Raw genomic sequence first — 26,724 nt, 5'->3', positions numbered from 1 at the left:
GCTAACAAAGGTGGTGATTAGCACCTGTGAAGATCCTAGACCTAGACAAATTACTAGCGTAATGCGGTTCGAAGCATGGCATCAAATTTTGATGAGAATTTGGGAAATCTACCAGGAAAGCGGCTGCGAGCGCCTGTTCATCACACCAAGTCGACTGGAGAGGCGTTAACATTCGCTAATATTAACAATTGTGCGCTAGGCGCATTCTTTGAGATTTGAAAGGAGTCAGGTGACAGGCGATCTTTTCACAGAATTCTGTGGATGAATTGGTCATCAATTATGGAGGCAGACGGAGGGACGGCGGGGTTGCGGCGAGTGCGTCTGGCTACCTTCAGCTCGGGCATGCTGCCAATCAGCTCATATGGTAGCTTCACATCTGGCTGCTCGGTGTAGTCAAGGGGAACGAGTTGCGGCGCCAGATCGTGATAGCGGTGGAACAGCCTGAAACCGGTACCAAACACAAGCTACTCTGTCATCAATAGAGATAAACATAAGGATCAAGAAGAGCAGCCAGTCTTTACCCACCTGAGAATTTCTTTCCTTGTAAAATATGTACAGTCCTGGAAAAAAGTCACAGTCAGAGGTTTCCCAGAACATGATGCTACTTGTGGTCAGATTGGAATGTTTTTAGACGTGGCGGAGTAGCATGGCCTTCGAGATTACTTTGTAAGTGCAGCGCTGCCTTGAGTTTAATTTGTTCCGTTACCGTGGTTGTAAACACTCGCATCTCAAATTATCTTTATCCATTGAAATGAATGGCAATGCCATTAATTCGTTTCTGGCTCCCCACCAAAAAAAACAGCACTCTCTAAAATATAGATCCATAGAATATTGATGTAAAAGCATTTTAAAAAAAAAAAAACTTCTTTTGATAACTAAACATGTAGTGATCATGCTGACATTGTGAACTACACATGTTGTAACTTAAAATTGACATTAAAAGTTTTTGTTGACTATACCAACCTGGTAGGCGTCTAGCTGCCTTGCGGTGAAGACGGTCTGCTTATTCCCCATGTCGGAGCACGCAGACGCCCAGCCTGGGTTCCATCTTCATTCTCATAGGGCACCTACACGGTATGGGCACTGACAGATATGAAATAGCGGGACAAAAGGACGCCAGGGCCAGAGGGAGGCGAAGCGGGGCGGAGAGGGGAGATCGGGTGTCGGGCCGCCGCGGGGCCCCCATTTGGTGGCCCTTAATAACATGGTTTCTCCTCTGTGTGACTGGCAGTTTCTTTTGAAAGGGAACAAGGGCTGTCGTCCAGCAGCGTGCCAAAAGCTATCAAACGCTTCTTTGGTGCCACTCCAGGGCCGACGCCTCCGCCGGCGCTCGGGTTACGGTCCACTCAGACGCCCCTCTCATGGCTACCTAGCTGCACATAGTGCCGAGTTGCCAACTTGGTTATTGACCCAAAAATTAAAGTTGTCTTCGATCTCTAACTATTTCAGGGAGGGACCATGAAGTCGGTGAAATCGGGGTTATAGATGCTGACGGTGGCCAGAGGTGAACTATCACCACTAACCATGCCCCAATATAAGATTCTGAAATGCTGATGAAATAATCACTATATCATATTGATATCAAAATTAGAGCTCAAAAATGTCCTTAAAAAAAAAGTTGGTAAATGCAAAAATTTTTTCCCCATAGAACACAATTTTATTTTTAAACAAAATATACAATATTTGGTACAAAAAATGTGTATTAGGTTAGATTTAAAAAAAATAAATAAATCTTAACATTCTTTTTTGTTTGAATTCATTCTTAGGACATTATTATTATAATTATACACGCATTTACTGTGGTCATAAGTTTACTACCGCATTAGCGCAAGTTAGTGATCGACAAAGGTCCATTCGGACATCTAGCATTATAATTATTTACAACCGGGCACATACAGTATGCACATTTACGTCTTTCACAGGTTAGCACTACTGTCATATATTATAATTTATACCTATTTACATATAATACAAGGCCGGGCCGCACAGGATGGCGGTAGGGGGGGTGGGTCAGTGGCAGCCACAGCTCCCCGCCACCATGTCGTTGTACTGCTTGAGCACCACGTTCTCGTCGTCGTCAAAGTAGAGCAGGTTGATGGAGTAGAGCTTGTCGGGCACGCAGCATGGCGTCTCGATGCTCTTGATCAGCTTCAGGGCGTTGATGATGGACTGCACAGTGGCGTGGTTGGTTGGCTTCATGTTCTGGCCCAACGGGAAGGGACACGAGCCCTTGCAGTGGTAGGCGTTGTAGCCTCGCGGCGACACGATCCAGCCTGACCAGCCAATCTCCTCAAAGTCCACGTAGAGCGGCAGGCGCTGGCACGGCATGGACGCGCCTTCCTCCTCCCACGCCTGGTCCAAGGAACGGGCACTGCGAGGGGATTTGTGGGAGGCCATGGGGGATTGGGGTAAAATGGCGGTATCTTCGGCATTGTCTGGATCTGTCAAAAGCAAAATATTTATTTAAGAGTGATATTGAATCAACGAGAGGGCTTAGATTTCTTCAATTCCAATCTGCAAGGGTCTCACCTGCGCTCTCCAGAGTGGTGGACCGCCGTCGTCCGTCGTCTGTGAACAGCACGAGCATGGGCTGTTTACTCTGGTGGTGGTTGCGTCCCGATGCAAAGCGAATCAGCTTCAGGTCCATCTGGCTTCCCCCCAGAGTCCGCACCACCACGTGGAGCCCCAGGTTGCTGCCCTCGTCCACCGTCCACGAGCGGACCTTTTGTTGAAACACCAGTCGAGGTTAAAGGAGATCGGTCATAGGTAGTTAGGGTCGGTCATAGGGACTCACAGCTTGAGTGATTGTAAACACCTCCCAACCGTTGGAGTGGATTGGGATGAGTCGAGAAGATAGGAGCTTCCTCTCTTGCGTGTTGTTGCTTTTGGAGGTGTCGAGCAGTTGGTAGACGCTAACCTGGAAATTAGCTTTGTTAGCTCGCCCATTTGGCATGACTAAGACTAGATGTGCAGAATAAAATATACCTGGCAGAAGTGATGCCTGTTCAACACCAACGTAGCCTGAGGTCGCAGCTTGAAAAGGTGGAGCTCAGCTGTGAGGATCTTCTCTGTCCTGGCGACAGTGGATAGGTTGAATCGGAACTCCACCTGTTCGCTGCGAACTGCAAAGACAGAGCCAGAATTTTACACGTCACAGTTAAAAACAACGAGTGCCATATAATGGTTTTATCCCACGATATTCTTATTCTACAGTTTCTGACTATAGAGTCAAACTATGATGCAACATAATTCTAAAAGTTGAAATTATATGAAATAGGTATATGCAGAAAAAAATGTTTTAGGGACATGATTCTTATCCAGACATGTTTAAAAAATATCCCTGTGTGTAGCATGGTTTACATAGCTTTTCTGAGTTTGACAGTAGTGATTCTCAGTGTGATACAAGGGCTCTCTCTAGTGGTATGAAAGATAATCACTGAACTATTCAAACTTCTCAATTTTTTTTCAAAATTACTTTTTTTTAAACAATACATTTGAGTACAGTTCACTTATATTTAACTTTTAAAGAAAATGTAATTGTGGTTAATCTCTTGTAACTCTTGTTTATTTAGTTACATTTTTCATTTAGCTTATATTTTAAGTAAGCTTATCATTAGTGTTTTGTTTTACTCGTTTGCTTAAAATACATTAAACAATTACAAGAATTTTATTAAAAATTCGCCAAGAAAATCTAATATCTAGGAAAATACATAAAAACGTAATGATTGTATTTGGTTTATTCTGACACGTGACAGTTTTTTTTTTTTTTACGTTCTGCTTTTCAGAGCGCCAGGTGAAGTTAATTGTAACATATTTTGACTCACGTTTGTCAAAGAAGCTCCGGACTGTGTTGCCTTCGAGCAGATAAGGGTCCTTGGTCACGCCGTCCACGTCGGCCACGGTGTTGTACAGGTCCAGCATGTATTGCGGCGGCTGCTTGCGTCGGTGTGTGACGGCTACGGGCGGGTCGTCCATACCGAACACCTCCAGGAGTCGCTTGATGGCGTCCGAGCGGACCTCCTCCGACCCGGTTTGGGTGGGCTCGGTAGCGTAGGGCTCCTCCAGGTAGTTGAGCGACGGCCGCGCCCGGACCATCGTGCACGGCAAAGCGACCAGAAACACAAGCGCGAGCATCTCGCAAGCTCTAAAAAGTGAGTTATGAGGTCAATAGTGAATTACGTGGAGGCACTTATTTATATCTTCATCGCGCACCCCCTCCTCTTCCTCCTCACTTAATCTCATGGTAAACAGTAGTAAAAAAAAAATGCTATTTGGCTGCAAATGTAAATCACCCATCAGTAAATGTAAAAGGAGACTAATGGCGGTGTTGACAAAGGTGTCAAGTCCACCGACTGGCCATTATTGTTCTCGAGTCTGGCAATAAACGCTCAAATCAACTTAAAAGTGGAAAAGAAAGGAGGGGGTAGGAGAAAGTGCAGTAAATTCAAGTTTTACTCTGTGGGTTATATACGTAGAAGTGTCGCCCCCATCCATTTACCCCCCATTTTGAGGAAATGTATGGCAATGGATTCATTAATTTGGAATAATGGAAACCGATTAACTGGTGTTGTTAGTTACACGTCCTTTTCCTCGATTTGCATGACTGTATTGTGTCACAGATGGTCTCGGCACAACTTAAATTTCTATACAAGGTGGAGGGGCGGGGTAAAGCCGTTAACGTGCTTGTGAGAGGAAATCATTTTCGGCGCAGGTTGATCGATTCTAAACTTCGGAGGCAGGCGGGATCAAAGTTGTTCACTGCACACTATGACGAAGCGGGCAAACAAGCCATAAAAAAAAGGAGCACTTGTTGGTTGTATCACTCAAACGTGCCGTTTCACACATGTTGATATCAAAGAACCCTTTAAACAAACGCGTGTGTTTGGACTAAGTTGGACAAGTTAGGTCTCATGCAACGGCCCGCGACCACACTGGAGTGGCCTCTTGCTTAAAATAAAATAATTCAAATGTGTATGGTGGGGGGTGCATTTTAATTTGAAGTTTTACAAACCAATAAGTCTTCAAGAAACGCTCGACAGGTTTTCAATTAAAAACAAAACGGGGATTGAAACGAAACTCTCGGAAAAAAAATAATAATTAGGAATGTGAAAATATGTTGAAAAAAGGGTTTTTGTTGTTTTACAAATAATTCGACTCCGACTATGCATAGATTGACTGTATTTTATACTGTACTATCACCAATAACCACTAGGTGACACGTTTTAGTTACCGTTACACGGAGTCTAATAACTGCTCTATACTGCAATATTCTTTCATTACTACAATTATTTTTTGGCCAATTTGGTGATATGCAGTCCATACATAGTACCCCAATAACATTTAAATTTTGAGTGAGTTCATTTTTGTGATCTGTTTATTATTTAAATATCAGGAGTTGGAGACTTTAGATATTTTTATGTTTAAATTTTAGAAATACTGGAACTACCGTGTTATTTCTTTTTCACACAAAAAATGTAACATGGAAAGATGGTAACAGTTTATTAATACATTAATTTATAATAGTTTTTAGCTATGTTTTTATACTTTCAATGAAAATGTGAGCTAAAAAAACTTTTTTTTTACAGAGATGTAGCTGGCCTCTGAACAATCCCGTCGACTTACTACGAAAGAAGAGCGAGGGTATGTACAAACCTTTATAGAGAATGTTTAATTACTTATATACAAATGCAGCAGGTCCACAGTCTTACACAAAACGCTGCAATGATGCTTACTGTTTTACTTACCAAGATTGACATAGCTGTTTAATAGATAAACACTGGCACATTTATTTGAGTATTAGATTTATTTTTTAAAAATATCAATTTTTACATATATTACATATCATACAAAAATATTTTAAGGAGTGGCACGGTGGGCTCCTCTGCCTCACATTTAGATGTCGTGGGTTCATATCTGGCCTGTGGCTCGCTTGATTTTGTGGAGTTCGGTTGAGAAACTAGATGGGGTGGCTTGGCATCCATGTCATGTGCGCTTCCATCCAGCAGAGGGCTCTGTTTGTGAGCGTTCAGTTTGGGCAGTGGCAGGAAGTAATGGACAGGACGGTGCTAATCTTGCCGTGTTGGCTCAAGAAGCTGTGTCTCTCGTATCCTTGAGGCACACATAAATTGGACTGTTTCTCGGCCCACAAGTGGCAGATTTCGGGGTCCGACGGACTCCTGGAGAAAAGAAAAACGATGTCATTAACGTGTCATAACACATCAAGTACTGATTACAAGTGAACACGTCCTGATTTTTTTCGGGGGGGGGGGGGGTGAAACCATAATTAAAATACCAATTATTGATATTCGTGGCAACACTACACTACACTACAATGTAAGGAAGTTTTTTGCTCCAAAACAATTTGCTGAGTTGTTTCCACTTGTATCTGTATCTTTACTTGGATCTATCTTTCTCAAATAGTTTATAGACAGTTGATGTTAAACTATAATAGGAAAACACATGAACTATAAAATTGACAGTTGTATGAAAACAATATACTATATAAATAATATATTTGTCCTTCATTCTTTCGATAAAGTTTTTAATGCCTACTTCCATGTCTTAAAATGTTGATATTTTGATGATGTGATAATGATGAAGGTGTAAAATTAGACTAGCTAGTGGAAAAGTAATGATAACATACATTTGTATTTTTTTTAAAACTTTCTACCTTCTTTCTCCCTGATTTTGTCCCAGAAAAGAGTTAGGGGGTGTTTAAAAGAACATTTGGTGTTTGTGGAGGAAACTTAAAAGAGTCTGATTGAGAAGGTGTCAGAGCTCGCAAGCAATTGTGAAGTGATGGCCATTGTCGTGTTGGAGGGCTGTTGCAGCTGCGCTCGTACGTACCTGAGAAGGCATCGGTTTCCTGCGGTGCAGCCTCCTAAACATCTGCCCACGTCCACTTCCTGTGGAACATTAGCAAAAGACAGAGACGGGCCGTCAGCTCACAAATATTGACGTCGTTCCGCTTTGATTTGACACCTGCAGGGCCCCATTTGTGTTTGCCCTCCATGCTCGCACCTTCACTGCTGAGCCCAGAACACCCTCCCAATAGACACCTCCAACACACGCACACACAAAAGGAGATAATCTAATGAAGCCTTATATCCATGATGTCTTTTAAAAAATATTGATTGTAAGCTTTTACATGCAGTGGCATTGACTAGAACAGGAATGAATCATTTATTGATTTTATTTCAAAACTATTGTTGGGTTATAAAAAAAAAAATCTAGATTATTTTTTGAGCTGACATTTCTTCTGGGGTTCATGTTTTGAATTAAAAAGTATTATGAAGTGCTTTAAAGGCCTTAATTATCATGAACAAATTAGGCACAGTAAATATAATTTTCAATGAATTAACATATTGCATTTATTAATTTTGTTTACTGATGGTGAGTATTTGTAGGACGTAAACCTTGAACTCATCCATCACTCTCCTATTAGCTTAGTTCAATTCAGTAAAACTACAGTAAAGCCACATGAAATCAATCTTTTCTGGTACTTGTGGCACAAATAAGCAAGAGGAAGGCAGGAGGCTGATGAAGTGCTGTCTGTCGCCATGAATGAAACTAATTCATTAGCGTCGAGCACTCGCACAGCAGCAGCGGCGTTTGCCATTTCCTCTCAATTTGTGAAAGCTGAATTACAGATGAGGCTGCTTAGCATGTGCCAAACCATGAAAGCCAAAGAAAGGTTTTCCAGGGAAGGCTTCGTAAATTGCTATTTGAATCTTATTGTAAGCGTACCCTGAGTCTTTCCTCCTTGACGCCGTCGCCATGGTGCACAATTTCGTAGTAATATTCCACATAAGGGACTCGGTAGCAGCTCTCCTTCAGCTCGCAGGCCGCCACCGTCTGGATCACTTCCACTTTGTTGGGGGTCTCCACCAGGGCCGAGTCGAATTTGATGGGTACGCAGGAGAATCCCTCTGTGAAAAAAAATGATTGACATGACGCAATTATTTATTTATGTCTAGAAAAAAAGTGTAGAATTTCAAAGTATTTCCAAGGATTTTAAATCCCTTTATCCTCCTTTTAAAAACACATATTACATATGATAGATAAATATCAATGCACATATTTAATTTTATTTCTATTTCATTAGTTTTTGGTGTTGAAATTTATTGCAGATTATTTTTCCGGGGTTAAATATTTGAATTCACACAAACTGGGTTTGGAACAGGGGCAGGAAATTTGACCAAATAAAACATTATTTAAAAAAACTCATATATGTGGCGCTTGGAGGATCAGTGTTAGGCTTAGCAAATATCAAACGATTTTTCTTTAGCCTAAACAATTAAAATGGGCCCAAAATGGGGTAGAGAGGTTGAACTCAGCAGAGCTATGCATAAAAATGGTTTAGGCTGAATTTATTTACTGATTTTTTTCCATAACCTGATGAAATGTAAAGGTGCGGCCACCTTGAATGCCCTTGAAAAATTACACACAAAAATTAAATGATATTCTTAAAAAGGACAGTAAGATTACACAAAAGCATGCTTAAATTACACAAACATTAACATTTTAATTAAATTACATTACAAACAAAACAACAAAAAGCACCGGAAATCACACACACATAAAAACAACAAAAATTAAATCGTTCGCCTAATAATAATCGCATTTGGAACATTTTTTGGAACATAACTTTTTCAAGCCTTGATTTAACTCTTGCAGATTATGGCCTGGATAACTAACAATCTCCACAGACAAGAAAAAACCCAGGATGGAATTCACAAAGAATGAACTGCAGCCATTGATAACACCTTCAATTGCGCTTCATTTGCACGGGCCGTTTTCTCCGTCTTAACATCCTAGTCACAAAGGATATTGCGCTAATGACACACCAGTGCAAACACGCCCCCAAAGTTTGACAGCTGAGTGCAGTTTACCCCCTGACCCCCCCCCTCCCACTTGTAATAAGCCACACATGGCAAAGTATAAATGTTGGCTTTGTGCCGAGAAATAATTTTTTAATTTTAGAACTGCGTGTGGCTAGTAGCGTCGGTGTTCGTGAATTGGCCGTTTTTCAATTAATTCAGTTCATTTGCAAATATACGTAACTATTATCTTATTTAAATTATTATATATAAAAGATTATATCAGAAAGTGGAATGAATTACCTGGGGCGCCCTTGGACTTGGAACACCCGCCTACGTCCACTACGCTCTCGTAGGGTGTCTCTGAGTAGAAGGTCCTCAGCGAGGGCACCCGCATGCACTGACCCGGTTGGATCTCGCAGTGGCACTCCTGTATCACCTCCACCTCGCGAGGGCCCTCGAACAAGAGCACCCGGTCCACTCGCATGCCCGTCGGCTCGCACGCGTGGTTCGTACCACATGAGGACAGTGGCGGTCTCTGGGGCTTTCCCACTTCCGGGGCGACGGCTGCACGCATCCTCACCTGGTGCCAGATTAGAGGTCAGAGGAATGACATTGGCCAAAACAAGTGTATTGGGGCCACAATACTAGACACAGTGCCCCCATGTGGTGGATAAGAGGTACTGTACCTACTTTTTTGCTCCTGAGGAACTCCAGCATGGATGCGTGTTGCGTAAGGTCCTGCGCTCCGGCCTCGTGGGGCAGCCTGGCTGCTGCCCGTTCGCAGTTAGGCCTACACATGCCCACGTCCACGCTGATTGGACTGCCTGAGATGTCTGCAATTAAAAAAAAAAAAAATCAATCTTAAGATGAGAGTGTATGGCTAAGATATTAGAGGCTTTACCTTGACCGATGTAGACAAAGTGAGTCTGCCGCCGGCAACACACTCTTTGCGTGAACAGGTTTCGGTGGTCTGTGCGCTTGTTGAGCACTGCCGCCACTACAAAATAACACAAGTTAACAATTCAACAATGTGTGTGCGTGATGTTTAATGAAAAACTCAATAGAAAAAAATAGGAACAAAAAAATGACTAAGCATTTTTGATTATTATAGATATAATTATACATTACACAAAAATATTTAAAATGTTGTTGGATATCCACGAAAAACTAACATCTTGCATTAAAAATGTATTGCTAATTGAATTCTACTGCAAATATTACAGCAAAATCTTAATTATAGATAAAAAAACATTACATATTTTCATGCTATTCATATAGTGATCAAATGCCCAAATTCTGGCACACGGTGCGAATCCCGGCAAAACATGCAAACAAATACACAACTACTCAACAAAGCAAACAGCTGTACTTACAGGTCACGTGAAGTGCGCACAGCAGCACGAGGCACAATTGCAACACGGCCATGGCTTTCAGTTCCCTCAAAGTGCTCCTCGGCTCACCAGACCCAGAGTGTCCCTCTCGCCCCGACAACGCCTCTGTTCTTTATATGAGCTTCGGCCTTAAATGTCACTGGTGCGGAGTCAAAAGGAACAAGTGAGAGCTAATCAAATTTCCATGCTTTTGTAGGGGATGCTCGGTCCTCCTGCAAGCCACTTCAAAGGTGGCCCAAAACAAGGCCAGCGTCCGCTTTTCCGGCCTGTCTCCTCCGTGTGTCGAGCGGGGCTCCAGCTCGGCCTAATGAAGTGCCTTAAGTAGCCCAGTGGCCATTAAACGTGTCAATCCAAGGCATTAATCATCTTTTATCTCAGCGGGGGAGGTATTTAGCACCTCTGACTTAAAACAAAAACCAGGCCAGGATCAGCGTGGGGGCGCCCCGGGGCTCACCTTCCCGGACCGCCCCTCAGCACCTTTGTGTTTATTCAGCACGGTGACAAATGGTCCAGGAGCTGGCCCCCTTTTGCAGAGGAGCAAGATGATGTGCTTCACGTCAGTGCATTCCTTATTTTCGACTTGAAAACGACGTGTTTACTTTTAGGGTCAAAGGTCAGAGTATGTCGTCATAATAATAATGAAATTAGTTTAATGTTGAATGAAATGAGTTATTGTGAATGATGACGTTCAAATGTGCACATACTTGCAGTGGTGTCCTCATCACGTGCTGACACGCTCAGCGGGCATCCGATGATTGGATTATCCAGCGGCAACATGTGCACAAAGTATGAAGCTTATTGGTTATAAGATCTTCACGGTGCGGTGACATGTAACAGACTGTCTGGAGTCAGGTCGTGTGTCTGTGCTGGTATGTTGTTGGGTGTCTGGGTCACTGGGTCAAAGGGTTACTTACCATTTGGACTGGATGGGACAGTGTTCTTGAATACTCTCAAAGATAAAAGTGCATCATTAGGACAAAAGTTATATTGCAGTGATCTTTTTTTTTAATTCACTCATAGAAAGACAGCTTTGTCAACTTGGAAAAAAATAAACGAAAATATAAAAAAAATAATTTTAAAACACCCAAGAAAATAATTAGATATTCTGATGGGAATTGCTAAAACAAATAATTGAATTGAATTAAACTAATATAGTTCCCAGTAAAGTGTTAAAACATGTTAAAATGCCAGCAGAATTTGAATATTCACAAATCGAACTTGATAGCAGGGGCCACGCAACGATGACGAGAAGGATAAATGATAATCCCACCTGTGTGTTTTACAGGCTCCCACATTCACGTTTGGAAGCCTCTGCAAAGCCTGTCTGCGGGGGAGGAGCCCGGATTACAGCCCTTGGGACATTACGGGGCCACCACATGATCCTCCCACAGCAGTGGACAGGCGGGCAAACAGCCAGCAGTACCTGAAGATCTTGACGAGTTACGGGAAACATCACCTGAGGATGCTGACTTAAGTTGGAACTGATGCCTACTAACTCCTCGACGGAATTGTAATCATGTATTTGAACAAAACGAGCACCACGGAGCGCAACAAAAAGAAGATAAAAACATGTAAGTGAATGAAAAGTGATGAAATGGTATTTTGTGTGGCTAACTCTATGCCCTCCTTCTCAGGGGGTCCCTCTGGACAACACCCAAATAAGGTGTTGAAACGGGCGTCCCGGAATGTCGCAGAGAAGAACCAAAAGCCAGATGTGAAGGAAATCAAACCCGAGCAGGAGGTGGCATGCCACACGCTGTTCGCCATGGCGTCCTACAACCTGAGCCACTCGGAGAGGGTGATGGACGATCTCACATTTGGACGGCGGGTGGGCTTCTACGATCTCAGGGGAGAGATTGGATCGGGGAACTTCTCTCAGGTCCGTCTGGGTATACACGACCTGACCAAAGGTGAGTCAGGCTTCAGTAGTTTTATTCATTAGGTGGCTTGATGCATATAAAGCACTTTTCATACTGCACTTAGGCACTGATAATGTCTTTTGGCTTGGTGAAGCAGCACGTGCCTCGGTATCCATTCATCGAAGGTAAATTGACAGCATTTTCTTTTGCAGAGAGAGTGGCGGTGAAAGTCCTGGATAAGTCACGCCTGGACAAGCTTTCGCAGACACTCTTTGCCTCGGAGATCTCGTGCATGGAGAAGCTGGTACACCCCAACGTCGTGCGCCTCTACGAGGTGGTGGAGACCTATAAGAGGTTGTATCTGGTCATGGAGTTCGCCAGCGGAGGGGAGTTGTTCTCCCATATCTGCACCAGGGGGCGCCTCTCTGACCTGGAGAGCAAGCTGGTGTTCGCCCAGCTGCTGGCTGCGATCAAGCACATGGTGAGTGTCAGCACACACAAATACCAATTTATTGTTTTAAAATTACATTATTTGTTGTACTGTTTGTATTAATTACTGCATTAAAATTGTCATTTACATTTTTGTATTTTGTTTTCTTACGACAATTTTACATGTTTCCTCTTCTAATTTTATTTTGTGTGGCTTCACTATCGAACACTTCCTCTCATGGCAGCACGACAGCAACATGGTGCACCGCGACGTGAAGGCCGAGAACGTGTTCTTCACCAGCACGTACTGCGTCAAATTGGGTGACTTCGGCTTCAGCACGTCCTGCCGCCCCGACGACGTGCTGCACACGTTCTGCGGCTCCCCTCCGTACGCGGCGCCCGAGCTCTTCGGGCGCTCGGGCTACACGGGCCGCCACGTGGACATGTGGGCGCTAGGCGTGCTGCTCTACTTCATGACCACCGCCACCATGCCCTTCACAGCCGTCAACACGGGTAGGCTGAGGCGCTGCATCCTGCAGGGCTCCTACAGCATCCCCTCCTATGTGCCGGCCTCCTGCAGGGAGGTCATCCAGGGCCTGCTGAGACCCGTTCCCGCCGACCGCCTCAGCGCGGCCAAGATAATGTCCTGCGAGTGGATGAAGGGCGTCGACTACCCGCAAGCGTACCTGGCTTGCCGGCCCACACCCGCGCACCTGGTGGGGCCGACGGTCACGCTCAGCTCTGACGACCTGAGCGTCAAAGCAGCGTTGGAGGCGCTGGGCATCACGGAGCGCCACCTTCTGGACAACGGGTCCGGCCTGAGGAGTCCCATCACCGGCGCCTATCGCATCTTAGTGCACCGCGTCCAGAGAAGAACGTCGGCGGAAGCGGCGGGCTACGGCTACGTGTGCATGACGGAGACGCGCAGCAGACTCAAGCGGCTGGACAAACGCACCTCTGCGGTTTGTATTGTCATGTAAGCACTTTGCATGCTTTTCAGTCTTTCAGTCTAAGTGACTGTGTGTGAGATTGCAATCAAACACACAGTAACCCTTGCAAATAACAGTTTTTTTTTTTTTTGCTCCCTGGCAGTCCCATTTGATGAAAATTTGTAATTTGATCAGTTACAATAATGCAAGGCTGCCTGGAGTTAAAGTTTTTCAACTTACAGGTTGCAGTCTTGAGCAACACACGCTGCATGGTGACTCAACTCAATTCAAACTCAATTCAGCTTTCGTCGGCAGTTTGGCAAACAGGGAACAAGTCATGAGTTTAATGCCACTCCCATTTCAAATTTACTGTCAAACTTGACATCCTAAGTCATAATCATGAGCATAAATCATGTACACAGAGTTTGAGTAGCTTGGCAGGTTTATTATCAAAATGCTTAAGCTCGGGCTCATTTTCAGATTCACATTTTATGGTTTCCATTTTCACATAAAGTGTTTCATTAGCCAATAGTCACACGGCGTCGTAATAAAAAAGTCCAGTCAATGCGAAACAGTCAAAAGTAAAAATGCGGGTGTCCTTCTCTCCAAGAGGCCGAGGTCTCACTCAACCGAACAAGCGACCCTTGATGTGCTGTGGAGAACAAACAAGGCTCAGCCAATGCGCAATGTAAAAAAAAATAATAATAATGATAAAAATAAAAGACCTTTTGGCCAGTCCTTTTGATGTATTTCACAGCTTTCTTGTCAATGCTGGCCATCAGCTCTTGCACCCACATCTCCTGTGGGTCGCAGCAGTACACGCGGCCTTTCCGCATGGTGAAGCTGCAAGGGTGACAGAATTCAGTGGATGAGCTACACCGGGGCTCACCAACGAACCCATAAGCGCTACAAAAATCGTTTGCAATTGCCACGTTGTGCTCACACGACAGCGCGGATGTTGCAGCCTCCGTCCGTCTCCTGAAGTCGGTACTTGACCGCACGCTCCTGAGTCTTTTTGCCGAGCTCTTTGACGTACATCAGGCAGCAGTCATCGTAGGACACTGAAGCAGAGAGCACATTTTGTTTTCTTATTATTAGAATCCTATTCAAAATGTTAAAATCAAGAATTAAACATGTAAGTACTTTTTAAACGCCATTCAAACTGACAAAAATTTTTGCACCTTTGAGCTGTCGGTGCAAACAAATCAAGCGCACACCATTTTATTGACCTTAGTCATAATACTTTGCAAACAGTCGTTTCATTTCATGTTTATTGAGCAACCCAATCTAACAAAAAAACATCAATATATATGTAAAACAACACTTTTCCCTTGCTCAAGATACCCTTAAAATAGTCTATTTGGATATAAATAATTACGAATAGGATCGTATTCCCAATCCACGATTGAATTCCAGCAGGAAGCAATAAAGGCTCAATGAGGACATGTTCAACCTTCCCCCACACGGGTAATAAACAGCAACCTTTCACTTTATCTCCTGCGGTATCTCGCCATAATAAAATAGCAATTAAGAGATGAAAGTTAGATTTTTTTCTCTTACCTTGGGCCATTGCCAAACTCAGGCATGATAAGACCAAGAGGATGAGTGGCGTGTTGAAACGCATGGTGCTCTCTATCAATTTTAGATAGGCTGTAATGCTGCAATAATAGGGATAATAAAAAAAAAAAAGATTGGTAACACATTTATTTGGTCACCTGCGAACCTTTGGACGTGAAAAATACTTGAGATTAAAAGGCAGGAAGCTTGCTTTTCTAATAGCGCTAGAATAAATGACACTCAAACTCATGTGTAAAGCACACACGCAAACAAATTTTTAACATTAGTAAAACTCATACAGATCAATTAACTACTAATATAATGTTTTTTCACAGTCACACAAATCAGCAAACATTTGAACTAATAAGTCATTTTTCATTTTATTATAACCTATATGACATACAACAATAAATTAACCATTAACTATTTTAATGTGTGTATAAGTGTCCTAAAAGTCATAAAATAATAATCATAATAAAAGTTTACAGCCATTAGTTAAAAAATAATTAAGCACTCAATCCTGTTTTACATCTACAAAAGTTGTGTATGCACAAGTTGTCACAATCATAAATAATTAAATGCGATAAAAGATAAACAACGAAATGCTGTTATATGTGTGTGCATGTGTGTGTGTGTTGCGCTGCTCACCTGTGTGTGAAGCTTGTGTGTTACCTGCTCGGGCGAGGCCTTCTTATAAGGCGAAAAAGGGGGTGTCTCAACAGGTGTCGTATTTCCGTGAAAGACTCACCTTTGTACCCCGACTAATTTTTGTTTCGCTTTCCCAGAAGATGTGAACCCCCCCAACTTCCCCCTCCTTCCCCTTTCAGAGATGTTTGTAAGATTTTTGTAGTGCGGTGAAATGTTGACATAACATTATTTATTTAACTGAATGAAACTGCGTGATTGGCTCAGTACAAGTGAAGCGACGAACAACGTGTTGGGCATGTTGAGGGTTTATTTTTGCCCATGTGATTGACGTTTCATGCATCATAAAATGAGAAAACGTATTAAAGTTTAATCCAGTGGGAAATTATCCATCATACGGTGTTGCGTTAAATTGATTGGCAGAAACAGAAAAAAAAAATTTCAAGGGGCTGAAAAACAGAATTTGTGTGTGGCTTAGTTGTATAGTTTATGTATGATTAAAATATATGAAATAAAATGAGTCACTAATTTTAGTGATTAATCGGAAAAATCATGCTGTGTCAACAAGGGCCTGATTGATGACAGCCCGTGAGGCCTCCACTTCCCTGAAAAAGATTTGGCCTATTTACTGCATTCGTTTATCATCAGGTGCACTCTGCGTCTGTCAGCATGTCAGTCGCGTCTTGTCTTTATCGTAACTTCGCGGGAGCTTCAGGACAAACGCAGCCACTCGGAATTATGGCTCATTTCCAGTGCTCATAAAAAAAAAAAAATTCTTCCCATCATCACCCATACCAGGATGGGATGTTTTTTCCCCCTCGTTTTTTTTTTTTTTTTTTTAATCTGTTAAAGATTTACACACACATATTCAATATATGTGTGTGTATATGTAGCATGATATTAGTGTTGCTGCTTCTTAATGGGCCTTGAGTGTCCACGTGGAAATTTGATAGCGCCGCTGCCTGTTTACACTCCAACCAGGAGTGAAGCGAAGCACTTAAGGCCAGCCAAGCGTATGCGGAGCTGTCGTCGTCACAAGAGTGATGTTCCGCTCTGTCAGGATGAACGACGCCATCCTCTTGCTAACCTCCAATCATCTACTTGTGGATGAAAATATTGTCATGCTGGTCATTCATGTTTTTTTAACATTTTTTTCACATTTTTTACTGAATGCTATTGTTTTAATTTGTTTTTAACTTATTTTAACTCTTTGTAAAGTGACCTTGAGTGACCTGTAAGGCGCTTCTAAATTAAATGTGTTATTATTATTCATTGATGAAAACATTGTTTTGGGAGGCTGAAATGGTAATGATCATTAAATACAATGTTGCATTGAACAATCTATGCATCATAAATTTATGCATTGATTGATTGAACGTTTATTGAAGATGATTGAACATTGACATTATACTCAACTAAGTAACTCGATAAGCTGAAATAATGTTGGTTATTCTTTTGTCTTTATTAAGTTAGCATTTTTTGGTGCAACATTGCAAAGGAATTGCTACAAATTTTGCTACCACAGTTCTATTCTCTTGGACTTTTCAGCTCAAGATTGACAAGTGTACCTGCAAACTCAGCAAAACAGAACAAAACTTAGAAACGATTATTATCGCCACTCCTAGGAATGCATTACCAAAGTATTACCGATAGATTAATGCCGGGATTTGATGGTACCTCCCCGACAGGGCTTGGACATGAGCCAAACCTTCATCATTCATTCCCGACAACACAACATTGTTGTTTCGGTGCCATGACTTTGGCAGAACACGGTCCGCAAAGAACGCATCTATCCTGCGGGCATAGAAGCCCATGAGTGAAAATCTACTTTGATGTATTGTGTGCAAAAAGACAAAAAAAAAATCACATAGATAATAAAATAAATAATTATTCTGATAGTTCTATTCTTCTTTGTCAAAGAAGCAGTAACATTATTTTGCTTCCAGGCTCTCCCTACAATCTGAAAAAATATACTTGTAAACTTTATTGTGGGTTTTTTTTCAATCAAAAATTACAATCTAGTTAATTTGGTTTTGTTTATTTGAAGATAGATATGCAGTTCAGTGTGAATTCTGCATTGCAAAAGGTCACATTTTATTTTTAGCTCAGTAGCATGTTAGCCAAGCGTAAGAAGTGCCAGTGAGTGAGTGAGTGAGTGAGTGAGTGAGTGAGTGAGTGAGTGAGTGAGTGAGTGAGTGAGTGAGTGAGTGAGTGAGTGAGTGAGTGAGTGAGTGAGTGAGTGAGTGAGTGAGTGAGTGAGTGAGTGAGTGAGTGAGTGAGTGAGTGAGTGAGTGAGTGAGTGAGTGAGTGAGTGAGTGAGTGAGTGAGTGAGATACTAAGGTATTTAGGAAATATAAACATTTAGGAAGTATAAATATGGCACACCGCTTTGAGATTTGACAGCTGCTTTAATATTTGTGTTTATGTAAGGGTGCATTCGCTGTCAAGATGCTGATGGATGGCAAAAGAAAAGATAAAGCGTTCTGGTTCCAAGCACAAAGCAATCTCTCCAGATGAGCGCTAAACACAAGCGGCAGCTTGTTGTGGTTGCGCCTGAGGGGAAATGTTAAGTATCATTCTTTCTGGAAGCCTTTGGGGCCTTTGGGCTTTGCGCAATATCAACTCTTGTGTAATGTAATTTTTGCTTTTGTTAGTTTTGGTTGTCTTTCTACCAAATGTCAGCAATCACAGATGCTTTGTGTTTGTGTGTGCGTGTGTACGTGTAAGTGTGCGCACGTGCTCACCCCTTAAGACTTGCTTTACTTTATCATGATCGAGAAATTAACAATAAGAGAGTTACCTTCTTATTCATTTTAATCCTGGAAAGAGTGCTTTTTTTTCAATCATTAAACCACATTATCTCCTGATGCTAATTATTGTGGTTAACATTTTTGGCTTGTTTTTTTATATATATAGATTTTCCAAATATTTCTTATTACTTCTGGTCACTTACCCTCTTTGGTACATAAACCTAGGAAAGAAGATGTGTTTTTGAGGAAGTTCTGTGATGAGTAACAATTACATATAATGCAAATTTGCCTAATTTGTTGTTACATTGAATCTCATTAGATTGTGGAGGGTACCTAATATACATAGTACTCTGCCTGACTCTAGGAGACAGTTTCAGAAATGTCTCCCTCTCGTGGACAAGTTAATTTCTACAATACAAAGCTGTGTGAGCTGTCATCGGTAATGAACAATCGTCTCTTTAGTTTTGATTTTATTTTTATATTTTTTGTTTTAGTTCGTGTATGCATTCTTGATTATTTTATTTAACTGTATTCGTTATTTCGTTTTATTTTTTTAATTCCCGAAATGTCTCCCTCTCCTTTTGCTTTCCAGCTTCTTGGGCTCTTGACTGCCAAAGGCCTTGGTCATGTTGCCATCCATCATGAGGGACAGAGAAAGCGCGAGTGATCTCCAGACGACCAAAGCGTCAAAGGAAAAACAAAAATAGGCCAGCAAGCTCACTTGGAGTTGGAAAACACATGACAAAACATAATTATTCATCCAGCCATATTCTAGGGTCACAGTTGATGTTGAGCCAATCCCACCTGACTTAAGGTGAGTACTATTTATTTATTTACCTATGTGTTTGTATTTGTTTATTTGTATTTATTTATTTGCCGTGACGCTCAGGCGAAAGCAGACGAAGGCCGACGAGTGCAGACCCACTGACGCAGCCAGACGAAAGCAGACGAGTGCAGATGCAGGCGGGACGCGTGGAGCTGTTGACGGCGAGAGTGAGTGCTCCCTCTCCCGGCCTGCGCCTGTCTTATCTGCGCGGTGGCTTGTGGGTGTGTGAGCGTCGAAGTAAAATGGCGGACTTGGCGAACGAAGGTGAGTCGCTTAGCAGTGTGGAGTAGGGAGGGGACACAAAAACACTCATTGCCGTGTTCCAAACGTCGCATTTCCCGCTGTTTGCACTTGGGCCGAGGATGATAAGACACAAACCGGCGGTTCATTTGGCCCCGGTTGGAGTCGCACGAGTGCTTCCCGGCGTTTCCTAGGCTACACTGTTAGCAAACATGCTAACAGGCTAAAGGCTTGGGATGCGGCTAATAGCTGGAAAGCTTCGGAACGCCCTCGAATGCTAGCTCACTGCTTAGCGAGCTAATCGTACGATGCTAGTACCCGGCTATTTATAGCTAGTTTATTATACATGTAAAGACTGTTATAGACGCTTCGCGTTTTCTTGCACGTTCACAGCTATTAGAAGTGTTGCTTTGTGCGGAGCCACTGTATACATGTCAGGCCGAGTCTGTTAGTTCGTAGACGTGAGTTTAGGCGCGTAAAGTAATATTTTTCTTCCTATGTCTTCGGGACCAAATGCGCTTATCCAGGAGTGATTGCCATTACGTTTATTAAGCGGTATCGAGATTATTGCGAACGACGTTAGTGGAAACGTCATAACCGGAGCGATGTTCAGCTACTCTCCCTCACCATCGCGGTTCTACTAGGTGGCACCATCTATTTGCTGGATAGCTTCCGGAAGATGCTCGTGTTGGTCCATAAATTAAAAAGAGATAACCTGCAAAGAGGTGCCGTTGTGTTATTTGATACCAGTACGGAACACACACACACAAAATAGACATGTTTACGAGTGTTTGCTGCGTTGGTAATACCAATATATGTGCTAATTTCGACACTATATCAATGTTATCCGATTTCTACTTGCATTCATTGACCAAACTGTCTCGTATTTTTTTGTATATTACGCACTAGGTATGACATTAGGCGCGCTCGATGGCATATAATTTGAAATCATAAACTGGATGAGCATAGTCACCTATAAAACTGTTGTTACAGTTGCAGTACTGCCTTTGTACCATAAAAGCAGCAATCAAGTTGCTTTGGTGAAATGAACTAAAAACCAACAATGGCTAGCAAATGCCTGTAAATATAGTCAACTTGGACCAGTGCTGTGTCTGACAGAGAACTATTGCTTTGGCTCATTTTGGGGCCAAAGAAGTAGCTTGATATGAGACAATGAGGTTCATTGCCTTATCTAATATATTTATTCACACTCTGTCCCTAGTCCTCTGAACACTACCTATGCAGAAAGTCTTTTAACAATTTAACAAATGTATGGTCGTACAATGTGTAACTAGATGAAGCAAGTTCTTTAGAAATTGTGTGTGAATGCTGAAATGCTGAATGACAATTTATGGAAGCGTGTTTAATGACGGGAAATGCTTAGGAACCATGTGATATATCTGAATGATAAATAATGACATTGAAAAGTATGGAATCATCTGGAAGGATTAAATGACACTGAATTTTTGTTTTGAAGAGAGAGGAAAATACAAATAGTGGTAGAGGATGAAACTAGGGCCTGACCTGAATTTAGCTGGTGCGCCTCTGTAATGACAGAATTGTTTTATTGAGTTTCATAGGTGCATTTGTTTTTATTGTTTTGGTTTATGATCACGTTTGTGCTGTTTCTGTACACTTGTATAAAAAACAACTAAAACAAGTAGGGAAAACAAGAGTTTTAAAATTGTCATTTCAAAATTGACCTCAAAATAACTTGTTCGATCCCCTAGATGCAGTTGAGTCCATAAATATGGTCCTATTGAGACAATTGTCATCGTATGCTGCCTCCTGTTGGTGCGGAGTAGACACAACATCGCTCTCCGTTTAATCTTTTTTTTTTATCCTGACAGACAAGCCTGCCATAGCGCCCCCTGTGTTTGTTTTCCAAAAAGACAAAACTCAGAAGGTGAGTGTTTTTTTTGTTTTTTTTCCTCGACGATGATGAAGCTCTTTTGCTAGCTAAAATAAGAACGTCTTTGAAGAAGGCGCTTAGCACATTCCTCACCACTGGCTGAACTGTAAACAAGGCTCCACGAGAGGGCTTCTCATGCACATATATCAATTGTAGTCACGATGGCGCTTGATGTTGAGTTGTAAATTTTCAAATGACAAAGTAAAGGATATTTTTAACCTGGTACAATGTTATTTCTTATTGAAGATTTGCCCTTCTTGAGATTGTTGGTTTGTTTGTTACAGCGATCTGCAGAGGGCTCAAGTGCAGAGGATGGAGAAGGTAAAAATCTGACATCTGAAGAGGCTGATGGCTTTGCTATTGTTATTGAAATATTTCTCGCATTTGCTCGCTCAGATTCAGATAAAGACGAGGCGAACTACTTCCCTCCAGTAAAAAGGGAGCGGACTTCATCATTCCCACCGCTACAGTCGGGTAACAACTTTGTTGCTGTTTGCTTGGAGCATAGAGTTGATTTGTATGCTGAGGCTTTCTCCCAAACTCTTTTGCAGTTCCCAAGAACAACATATTCATGCCCCCCAGTTTCTGCCAGTCTCCGACTGGGAACTCTGACTCTGAGCCTGGTGAGTTTTCCAAATTTATAACATTAAATTGTTATGTAAGGAAAACTATCTTGAGAACAAAATGTGGCAAAATGTTGGTCTTCCAGAATTTTAGCGCATTTCTGTTTTGAGGAGGAGTTCCTGTCTCCCCTAAAGTTGCCACCGCTTACCCTCCAATACTTGCGTCACCGGGACAACTAGAGGTGGCTCCTTTTTTGAGTTCAGGGACTGGAAAAAGTAGATCAAGACAGAATGTCTTGTACTTTCACTCGAGAAAGCAGCGCTGCAATACCAAGCAGTGCAATTGTCAGTTGGTATGCAGATCAGTGAATGCGGTGCATCCAGAGCATGCACCCCAGAACCCCCAAAAGATATAACTAATAATGTCAACATCATGCTTTCTTAACAGGGCATGAATGTTTGCATCGGTAGAACGTCCAAACACAGCTTGTCGCCTGTGTCTGGATCACTGCCACATTTTAAGACTCGTGTCAAGGCATTAGAATCAAAATGAAGTCGCTAACATTTGTCTGAATTGAGGACTTAGAAATGACTGAGTGTTGCCGTGGTAACAGGCCCAAGCGGCTCAGAGAGGTGCAAAAGAACAAGTTGTTATGTGATCGATGTATGTTTAATGTTTTGTCCCTTCACCTGCTTTCGGGCGTCGCCAGAGGAGAAGCCAGTTGGGTTCCGATTAAAGCCGCCAACTCTCATACACGGGCAGGCGCCCAGTTCAGGTTTGTGCCACATGTTGCCTCAAGCCATGCCTAGCTTTTCCACATTGAATCCAATGTAAAGGAAGTAACAAATGTTTGGAACAGTTGTTGCAAACCTGCACGAAACGGCATCTTCTTGTTCTTGCAGGCGTCCCGAGTCAAAAACCGAAAGAGCAACAACGCAGCGTTCTCCGCCCGGCGGTTCTTCAAGCGCCACCCTCCAAATCCCACACAGAGTCTAGTAGGGAAAATCACATTTCCTCACGTGCTGCAGAGTCACAGTTACTTTGCTCGGCATCTTCGTTCACACTTGTGTCTTTTACATCTTTTCTTTCCTTGCAGACTCCACTTGCGGAACTAATGGCGTGAAAAAGTTGTCAGACGGCCCTTCGGTCGCCCAGTCCCTTTTCCTGAACAACACAGAGCACTCAGCCGCCCCGAACATGTCACTGGTAACATCCTGCAAATGATTCCTCCTTGGTCCTAGTTGTGGAGTTTTTGTATTCCCGTTTATTTCAGAAACACGAAAATGAGGAAGACGGCCCAAGTGACGTCAAAGATGAAGGAGGGGACGAGAAGGAGGAAGGAGATGTAGCAAATTCTTTTGTATTTGGTCAGAATATCAAAGACAGAGCAAAGGTGGGTTTGCATGAGCTACAGAAAAATGTTCAACATTCTAATCAATTTTTTGGGGTGAGACTCCAGACAATGCAAGAAAATCCATTCGTAGTCACATGTCTGTTGCTGCTCTTAGTTTGCGTCACTTACTTGAAATTCACAACACTCTCTGAAGATGTGAGCGATTCCTCCCGTGTCTTCTTTCTAGTTGGACCAGAACAGTAAAGAAGAAAAGTCAAAGGACATTCTTCCAGGAGATTGTCAAGCAGAGGGAACCAATTATTTCTTGCAGTACATCTCTACCCCAAGGTAATCTCACTATAGTCTCTTGCTCATTCATATTGATTGTTATTATTGCATGAATTAATTCTTCCGTTCTTTGTCTTCCCAGTTTAAATAATGCCTCAAACAGTGCAGACAGTGGGGCGAAATTTGTGTTTGGACAGAACATGTCCGAACGAGTTTTGGTGAGTGTTGGCGGCTTGTTTGCATGGTCAACCAAGTTGGACAATGTCCAAATTTGGAACATTTCCCTCATGGCTGTGTGTATCTTTATTTTTCTCCCATCCTAGAGTCCTCCCAAGGGTGAGACTGCCAATGAAGATAGTAAAGAGGTTCCAGAGGCTTCAGAGCCCCCGTCACAGGAGGCCACCCCAGAGAAGGGTAACTGCCACCCCGCCTCCCTTCATACACGACAATTTATGTTCTCATTAAGGGTTTTGAGACTGAAAAAGTACATCTCGGAAAAAAGAAGTCAGCGTTTCTGTCCCTCGAGGTGAAGTTGAATTTAAAGGCAGTCCTTGGGGAAACAAACTTCAGTCTGTCTTGCAACCAGTCCTGTATTTTGCTCTGTATATGGGTTTCCAGTACCCAAGCCACACATGCACGCAAACTAAAATTGAACTCTGAATGGGTGGGGCGGGGGGAAATGGCCCAAGTAAATCAACAGGCTCTGTTTAGGTAGGATACAGTAAAAAAGCCTTTCCTGGCTACCTCTTTGCTTGCAGTTTGAAGTCGAGTAGTGTCCGTCGGAGTAGTTTGTAGTGGCTGTTCAGGCTCTCAAGGTTTATAGTCCAGCTCAGCACTTGACAGTTTGCACTCTTCTCAGCATTGAACAGCGTGTCGGAGTCTTTGGAGGAGTCTGCCGCCGCCTACACCAAAGCCACAGCCAAGAAGTGCATCTTAGAGAAAGTGGACGTGAAAACCGGGGAAGAATCAGAAAGCAACGTTTTACAGGTGCCGTCGAGGGTTCATTTGACATTTTGGCACCTGCAAGAGGTACACAGCCAGTGAGTTTGCTTTTTCCCGCAATTCAGATGCAGTGCAAGTTGTACGTCTTCGAGAAGACGACGCAGTCATGGATAGAGCGAGGGCGGGGTCTACTGCGGCTTAACGACATGGCGTCGACGGACGATGGCACGCTACAGTCGCGTCTAGGTAAACGCAAGCGAAATAAGTGTATTATGGCCTGTCGTGACTTGTGATGGCTAAGCATGGTCTTTTTTTTTTTTGGACTCCCTCCAGTGATGAGGACCCAGGGCAGCCTTCGGTTGATCCTCAACACTAAACTTTGGCCCCAGATGCAAGTGGACAAGGCAAGCGACAAAAGTGTACGGGTCACGGCCACAGACACAGAGGATCAAGGAGTCAAGGTCTTCCTAATATCGGTATGTTTTGACCAAACTGTTAGATTGTGTTGTAGTTTCACCAATGTAGGACTGTTACATTCAGCTCTGTACTTGTATTTACTACTAATGAAACGTGAAACGTTGAAAGCTAATACACATTCACACAACTCACAAGTCATAATTCCTGTAAATCTTTTGATGAGACATAATACCTGTGTGAGACTGGCTTAATTGGCTGTAATTGCTTTGTTGTCCACCAGATGGTGCTACTCTCCCCAGTCAAAGCAAGCAGGAACTTTCCCACTTATGCTGTTTTCTACAAGGATGCCTCATGATCCGCTTAAAAAGATTGCTCTATTGTGCTCCTCAGGGTAGTTCCAAGGATGTAGGTCAGCTGGCGGCGGCATTGCATCACCGGATTTTGGCCCTAAAAAGCCGGGCGGAGCAGGAGCCCGAAGCCCCCGTGACAACCATCCCCGACGCCGAGGTGCCGCAGTCCAACGAGGACGACAGCGACGAGGAAGGCAGCGCCTCCGCTTCCGCAACGAGTAAGTCACTCCACTTTTGTCTTAGTCCTTTCTACACTGCTAGTCCCTCCCCAACCAGGCGTCTGTTTTGTCCACCTGCAGCTAACACCGAGGGAGGAGAGAACCAGGCTGCGGGAAGCACATAGCGCTATCCCTCTGAGACAGCCTGCAGAGATGCCACTTTGGAGGCATTTTTTTCTGTTGGCATCTCCACGGACACCCCCTTTGACCAACGTGGTCCCTCCAGACCAGTAACTTTTGGATATTAGAATTCTAGCTCCAGGAAATAACCTCCCCAGCCCCCCCTTCCCCCAGTGCCGAAGTGTCTCCCACCCCACCAGCCAATCTGCGTCATCAAAGGAGTACTTTCCTCCTCCTGTTGTTGGAGTTTCTCCTCTACGTCCCCCGCGCCCATTCCCCTCCCCCCCACTAGCAAAAATAAAGACTTCAGAGCTTTGGTTTGGGACTTTTCTGCTCATCATATTGATGAGTGTAAAGGGTGTTTTTCCTCTACATTTTAAAGTATGGCACATGTTAAGACTGCAGTTTCTACTTTGGGACCTTTCTACTTCAATGTACAGCCCCCCACCCCAAACTCCTGCGTTCTCTGGATGCCACATCCATGTTACCCGAGTCCCAAATTTCGCAGTGCGTTAGACCAAGTCTGTTCTGTCAGCTCGGCTATATCGAGCCCTCCACAAACTCCCCTTCCATCCCAGCCCTACCCCAAAACCTGATCAGTGTGTTTGGTTTTGGCAACGGTAATTTATTTGTTTTGGGGGGGAGGGGGGGTCATGAGGCATCTCAACGTTTGTGCTATTTGTAACAGCTAGGCGAGAGTCCACTCAACTTGTCATTAATAGCATTTTCCTTTGATTTCCTATCGATCTATATTCTAGTGAATAAAGGACTGAAACCATGCAGTTTTCTGTTCATGTGATGACTTTGAAGGGCAGAAGAATTCTCCTATTTTTCCCCCACATGTTTTTTGTTTCAGAGAAGTTTGACTGTCAATCATCCTGCATGTAATCATTTGTATTTCTTTAAAACATCCCAGGGCTTTATTGTGTTTATATTTTTATTTACATTTTGAAAAACATGTTGGAAGGAAACTGTGTGCGTGTGGAATAATTGGCGTGATAACTGTACTACCCCTTTTTTTTTCATCAAATGTACATTTTTGAATACAATATATCATTTATTGGCGCACCATTTTTTCATCACCAACTCCTGCTCCTTCCTCATCCTTTACAAAATAAACCTCTGCCATAAA

General features: G+C 43.0%; 7 protein-coding genes across 12 annotated transcripts in view; 3 read left to right on the top strand and 4 right to left on the bottom strand.

The window, feature by feature from the left end:
• Positions 1 to 655, bottom strand: part of LOC148387501 (calcium and integrin-binding family member 3-like) — a 2,414-nt gene extending 1,759 nt beyond the window's left edge. For both annotated transcript variants that reach the window (XM_088397336.1, XM_088397337.1), the window contains exons 1-2: positions 526 to 655; positions 330 to 441 (exon numbers count right to left, since the gene is read on the bottom strand). In XM_088397336.1, coding sequence (XP_088253462.1) covers positions 330 to 344 — 15 coding nt within the window. In that variant the 5' untranslated portion in view covers positions 345 to 441; positions 526 to 655. The remainder of the gene's footprint in view (positions 1 to 329; positions 442 to 525) is intronic.
• The window catches only part of LOC148387498 (ras-related protein Rab-8A-like), a 17,605-nt gene extending 5,963 nt beyond the window's left edge, over positions 1 to 11,642 (top strand). The window contains exons 8-9 of one of the 3 annotated variants that reach the window (XM_088397329.1): positions 5,586 to 5,640; positions 11,499 to 11,642. In XM_088397329.1, coding sequence (XP_088253455.1) covers positions 5,586 to 5,640; positions 11,499 to 11,593 — 150 coding nt within the window. In that variant the 3' untranslated portion in view covers positions 11,594 to 11,642. Of the gene's footprint in view, positions 1 to 5,585; positions 5,641 to 6,696; positions 6,723 to 10,409; positions 10,550 to 11,498 lie in introns of those variants that run through there. The other 2 variants (XM_088397328.1, XM_088397331.1) reach the window with 2 other exon arrangements.
• admp (anti-dorsalizing morphogenic protein) lies at positions 1,648 to 4,181 on the bottom strand. Its single transcript, XM_088397311.1, has 5 exons — positions 3,825 to 4,181; positions 2,986 to 3,122; positions 2,795 to 2,917; positions 2,530 to 2,722; positions 1,648 to 2,441 (listed from the first exon to the last, which is right to left on the bottom strand). Exons 1-5 carry the CDS (start codon positions 4,132 to 4,134, stop codon positions 2,011 to 2,013), a joined length of 1,194 nt encoding a protein of 397 aa, XP_088253437.1. The 5' UTR covers positions 4,135 to 4,181; the 3' UTR covers positions 1,648 to 2,010.
• On the bottom strand, positions 5,619 to 10,532 carry pnhd (pinhead). Its single transcript, XM_088397322.1, has 7 exons — positions 10,196 to 10,532; positions 9,724 to 9,819; positions 9,513 to 9,655; positions 9,123 to 9,402; positions 7,747 to 7,928; positions 6,847 to 6,905; positions 5,619 to 6,176 (listed from the first exon to the last, which is right to left on the bottom strand). Exons 1-7 carry the CDS (start codon positions 10,245 to 10,247, stop codon positions 6,026 to 6,028), a joined length of 963 nt encoding a protein of 320 aa, XP_088253448.1. The 5' UTR covers positions 10,248 to 10,532; the 3' UTR covers positions 5,619 to 6,025.
• Positions 11,637 to 19,122, top strand: LOC148387496 (serine/threonine-protein kinase NIM1-like). Of its 3 annotated transcripts, none has more exons than XM_088397309.1 (5): positions 11,637 to 11,784; positions 11,848 to 12,123; positions 12,285 to 12,553; positions 12,747 to 13,477; positions 18,975 to 19,122. In XM_088397309.1, exons 1-5 carry the CDS (start codon positions 11,730 to 11,732, stop codon positions 18,988 to 18,990), a joined length of 1,347 nt encoding a protein of 448 aa, XP_088253435.1. In that variant the 5' UTR covers positions 11,637 to 11,729; the 3' UTR covers positions 18,991 to 19,122. The 3 variants fall into 3 exon arrangements, with proteins under 3 accessions (XP_088253435.1, XP_088253434.1, XP_088253436.1); XM_088397308.1 differs by having other exon boundaries at positions 12,747 to 13,463; positions 18,975 to 19,114; XM_088397310.1 differs by lacking the exon at positions 18,975 to 19,122 and having other exon boundaries at positions 12,747 to 17,530.
• LOC148387497 (C-C motif chemokine 25-like) lies at positions 13,855 to 15,150 on the bottom strand. The gene is made up of 4 exons (XM_088397345.1): positions 14,991 to 15,150; positions 14,374 to 14,491; positions 14,156 to 14,273; positions 13,855 to 14,082 (listed from the first exon to the last, which is right to left on the bottom strand). Exons 1-4 carry the CDS (start codon positions 15,052 to 15,054, stop codon positions 14,056 to 14,058), a joined length of 327 nt encoding a protein of 108 aa, XP_088253471.1. The 5' UTR covers positions 15,055 to 15,150; the 3' UTR covers positions 13,855 to 14,055.
• Positions 19,061 to 26,724, top strand: ranbp3b (RAN binding protein 3b). Its single transcript, XM_088397306.1, has 18 exons — positions 19,061 to 19,196; positions 19,272 to 19,472; positions 21,299 to 21,354; positions 21,645 to 21,681; positions 21,757 to 21,834; positions 21,912 to 21,983; positions 22,634 to 22,699; positions 22,827 to 22,919; positions 23,021 to 23,130; positions 23,198 to 23,317; positions 23,505 to 23,605; positions 23,688 to 23,763; positions 23,869 to 23,959; positions 24,405 to 24,532; positions 24,613 to 24,733; positions 24,821 to 24,963; positions 25,295 to 25,472; positions 25,554 to 26,724. Exons 2-18 carry the CDS (start codon positions 19,340 to 19,342, stop codon positions 25,595 to 25,597), a joined length of 1,647 nt encoding a protein of 548 aa, XP_088253432.1. The 5' UTR covers positions 19,061 to 19,196; positions 19,272 to 19,339; the 3' UTR covers positions 25,598 to 26,724.

Source organism: Syngnathus floridae, chromosome 14 (genome assembly GCF_059516105.1).
Source record: "Syngnathus floridae isolate MCC-2025c chromosome 14, RoL_Sflo_1.0, whole genome shotgun sequence".
Taxonomy (NCBI): Eukaryota; Metazoa; Chordata; class Actinopteri; order Syngnathiformes; family Syngnathidae; genus Syngnathus; species Syngnathus floridae.
This window is presented reverse-complemented; position numbering and strand designations above follow the sequence as displayed.

Bases quoted from the DNA above. Each gene is read 5' to 3' on its own strand.
- admp (XM_088397311.1), bottom strand. From the start codon at position 4,134: ATGCTCGCGCTTGTGTTTCTGGTCGCTTTGCCGTGCACGATGGTCCGG. The intron at 3,123-3,824 runs GTGAGTCAAAAT...CTGTCTTTGCAG, and splicing joins CCGGAGCTTCTTTGACAAAC to TTCGCAGCGAACAGGTGGAG. The intron at 2,442-2,529 runs GTGAGACCCTTG...TGCTTTTGACAG, and splicing joins CACCACTCTGGAGAGCGCAG to ATCCAGACAATGCCGAAGAT.
- pnhd (XM_088397322.1), bottom strand. From the start codon at position 10,247: ATGGCCGTGTTGCAATTGTGCCTCGTGCTGCTGTGCGCACTTCACGTG. The intron at 9,403-9,512 runs GTAGGTACAGTA...ATCTGGCACCAG, and splicing joins AGTTCCTCAGGAGCAAAAAA to GTGAGGATGCGTGCAGCCGT. The intron at 7,929-9,122 runs GTAATTCATTCC...TTTTTTTCACAG, and splicing joins CAAGTCCAAGGGCGCCCCAG to AGGGATTCTCCTGCGTACCC.
- LOC148387496 (XM_088397308.1), top strand. From the start codon at position 11,730: ATGTATTTGAACAAAACGAGCACCACGGAGCGCAACAAAAAGAAGATA. The intron at 11,785-11,847 runs GTAAGTGAATGA...CCTCCTTCTCAG, and splicing joins CAAAAAGAAGATAAAAACAT to GGGGTCCCTCTGGACAACAC. The intron at 12,554-12,746 runs GTGAGTGTCAGC...CTCTCATGGCAG, and splicing joins TGGCTGCGATCAAGCACATG to CACGACAGCAACATGGTGCA.
- LOC148387497 (XM_088397345.1), bottom strand. From the start codon at position 15,054: ATGCGTTTCAACACGCCACTCATCCTCTTGGTCTTATCATGCCTGAGT. The intron at 14,274-14,373 runs GTGAGCACAACG...TCACCCTTGCAG, and splicing joins TGCAACATCCGCGCTGTCGT to CTTCACCATGCGGAAAGGCC. The intron at 14,083-14,155 runs GTCTTTTATTTT...TGTTCTCCACAG, and splicing joins TCAAAAGGACTGGCCAAAAG to CACATCAAGGGTCGCTTGTT.
- ranbp3b (XM_088397306.1), top strand. From the start codon at position 19,340: ATGCAGGCGGGACGCGTGGAGCTGTTGACGGCGAGAGTGAGTGCTCCC. The intron at 22,920-23,020 runs GTAGGGAAAATC...CTTTCCTTGCAG, and splicing joins CAAATCCCACACAGAGTCTA to ACTCCACTTGCGGAACTAAT. The intron at 23,764-23,868 runs GTGAGTGTTGGC...CTCCCATCCTAG, and splicing joins ACATGTCCGAACGAGTTTTG to AGTCCTCCCAAGGGTGAGAC.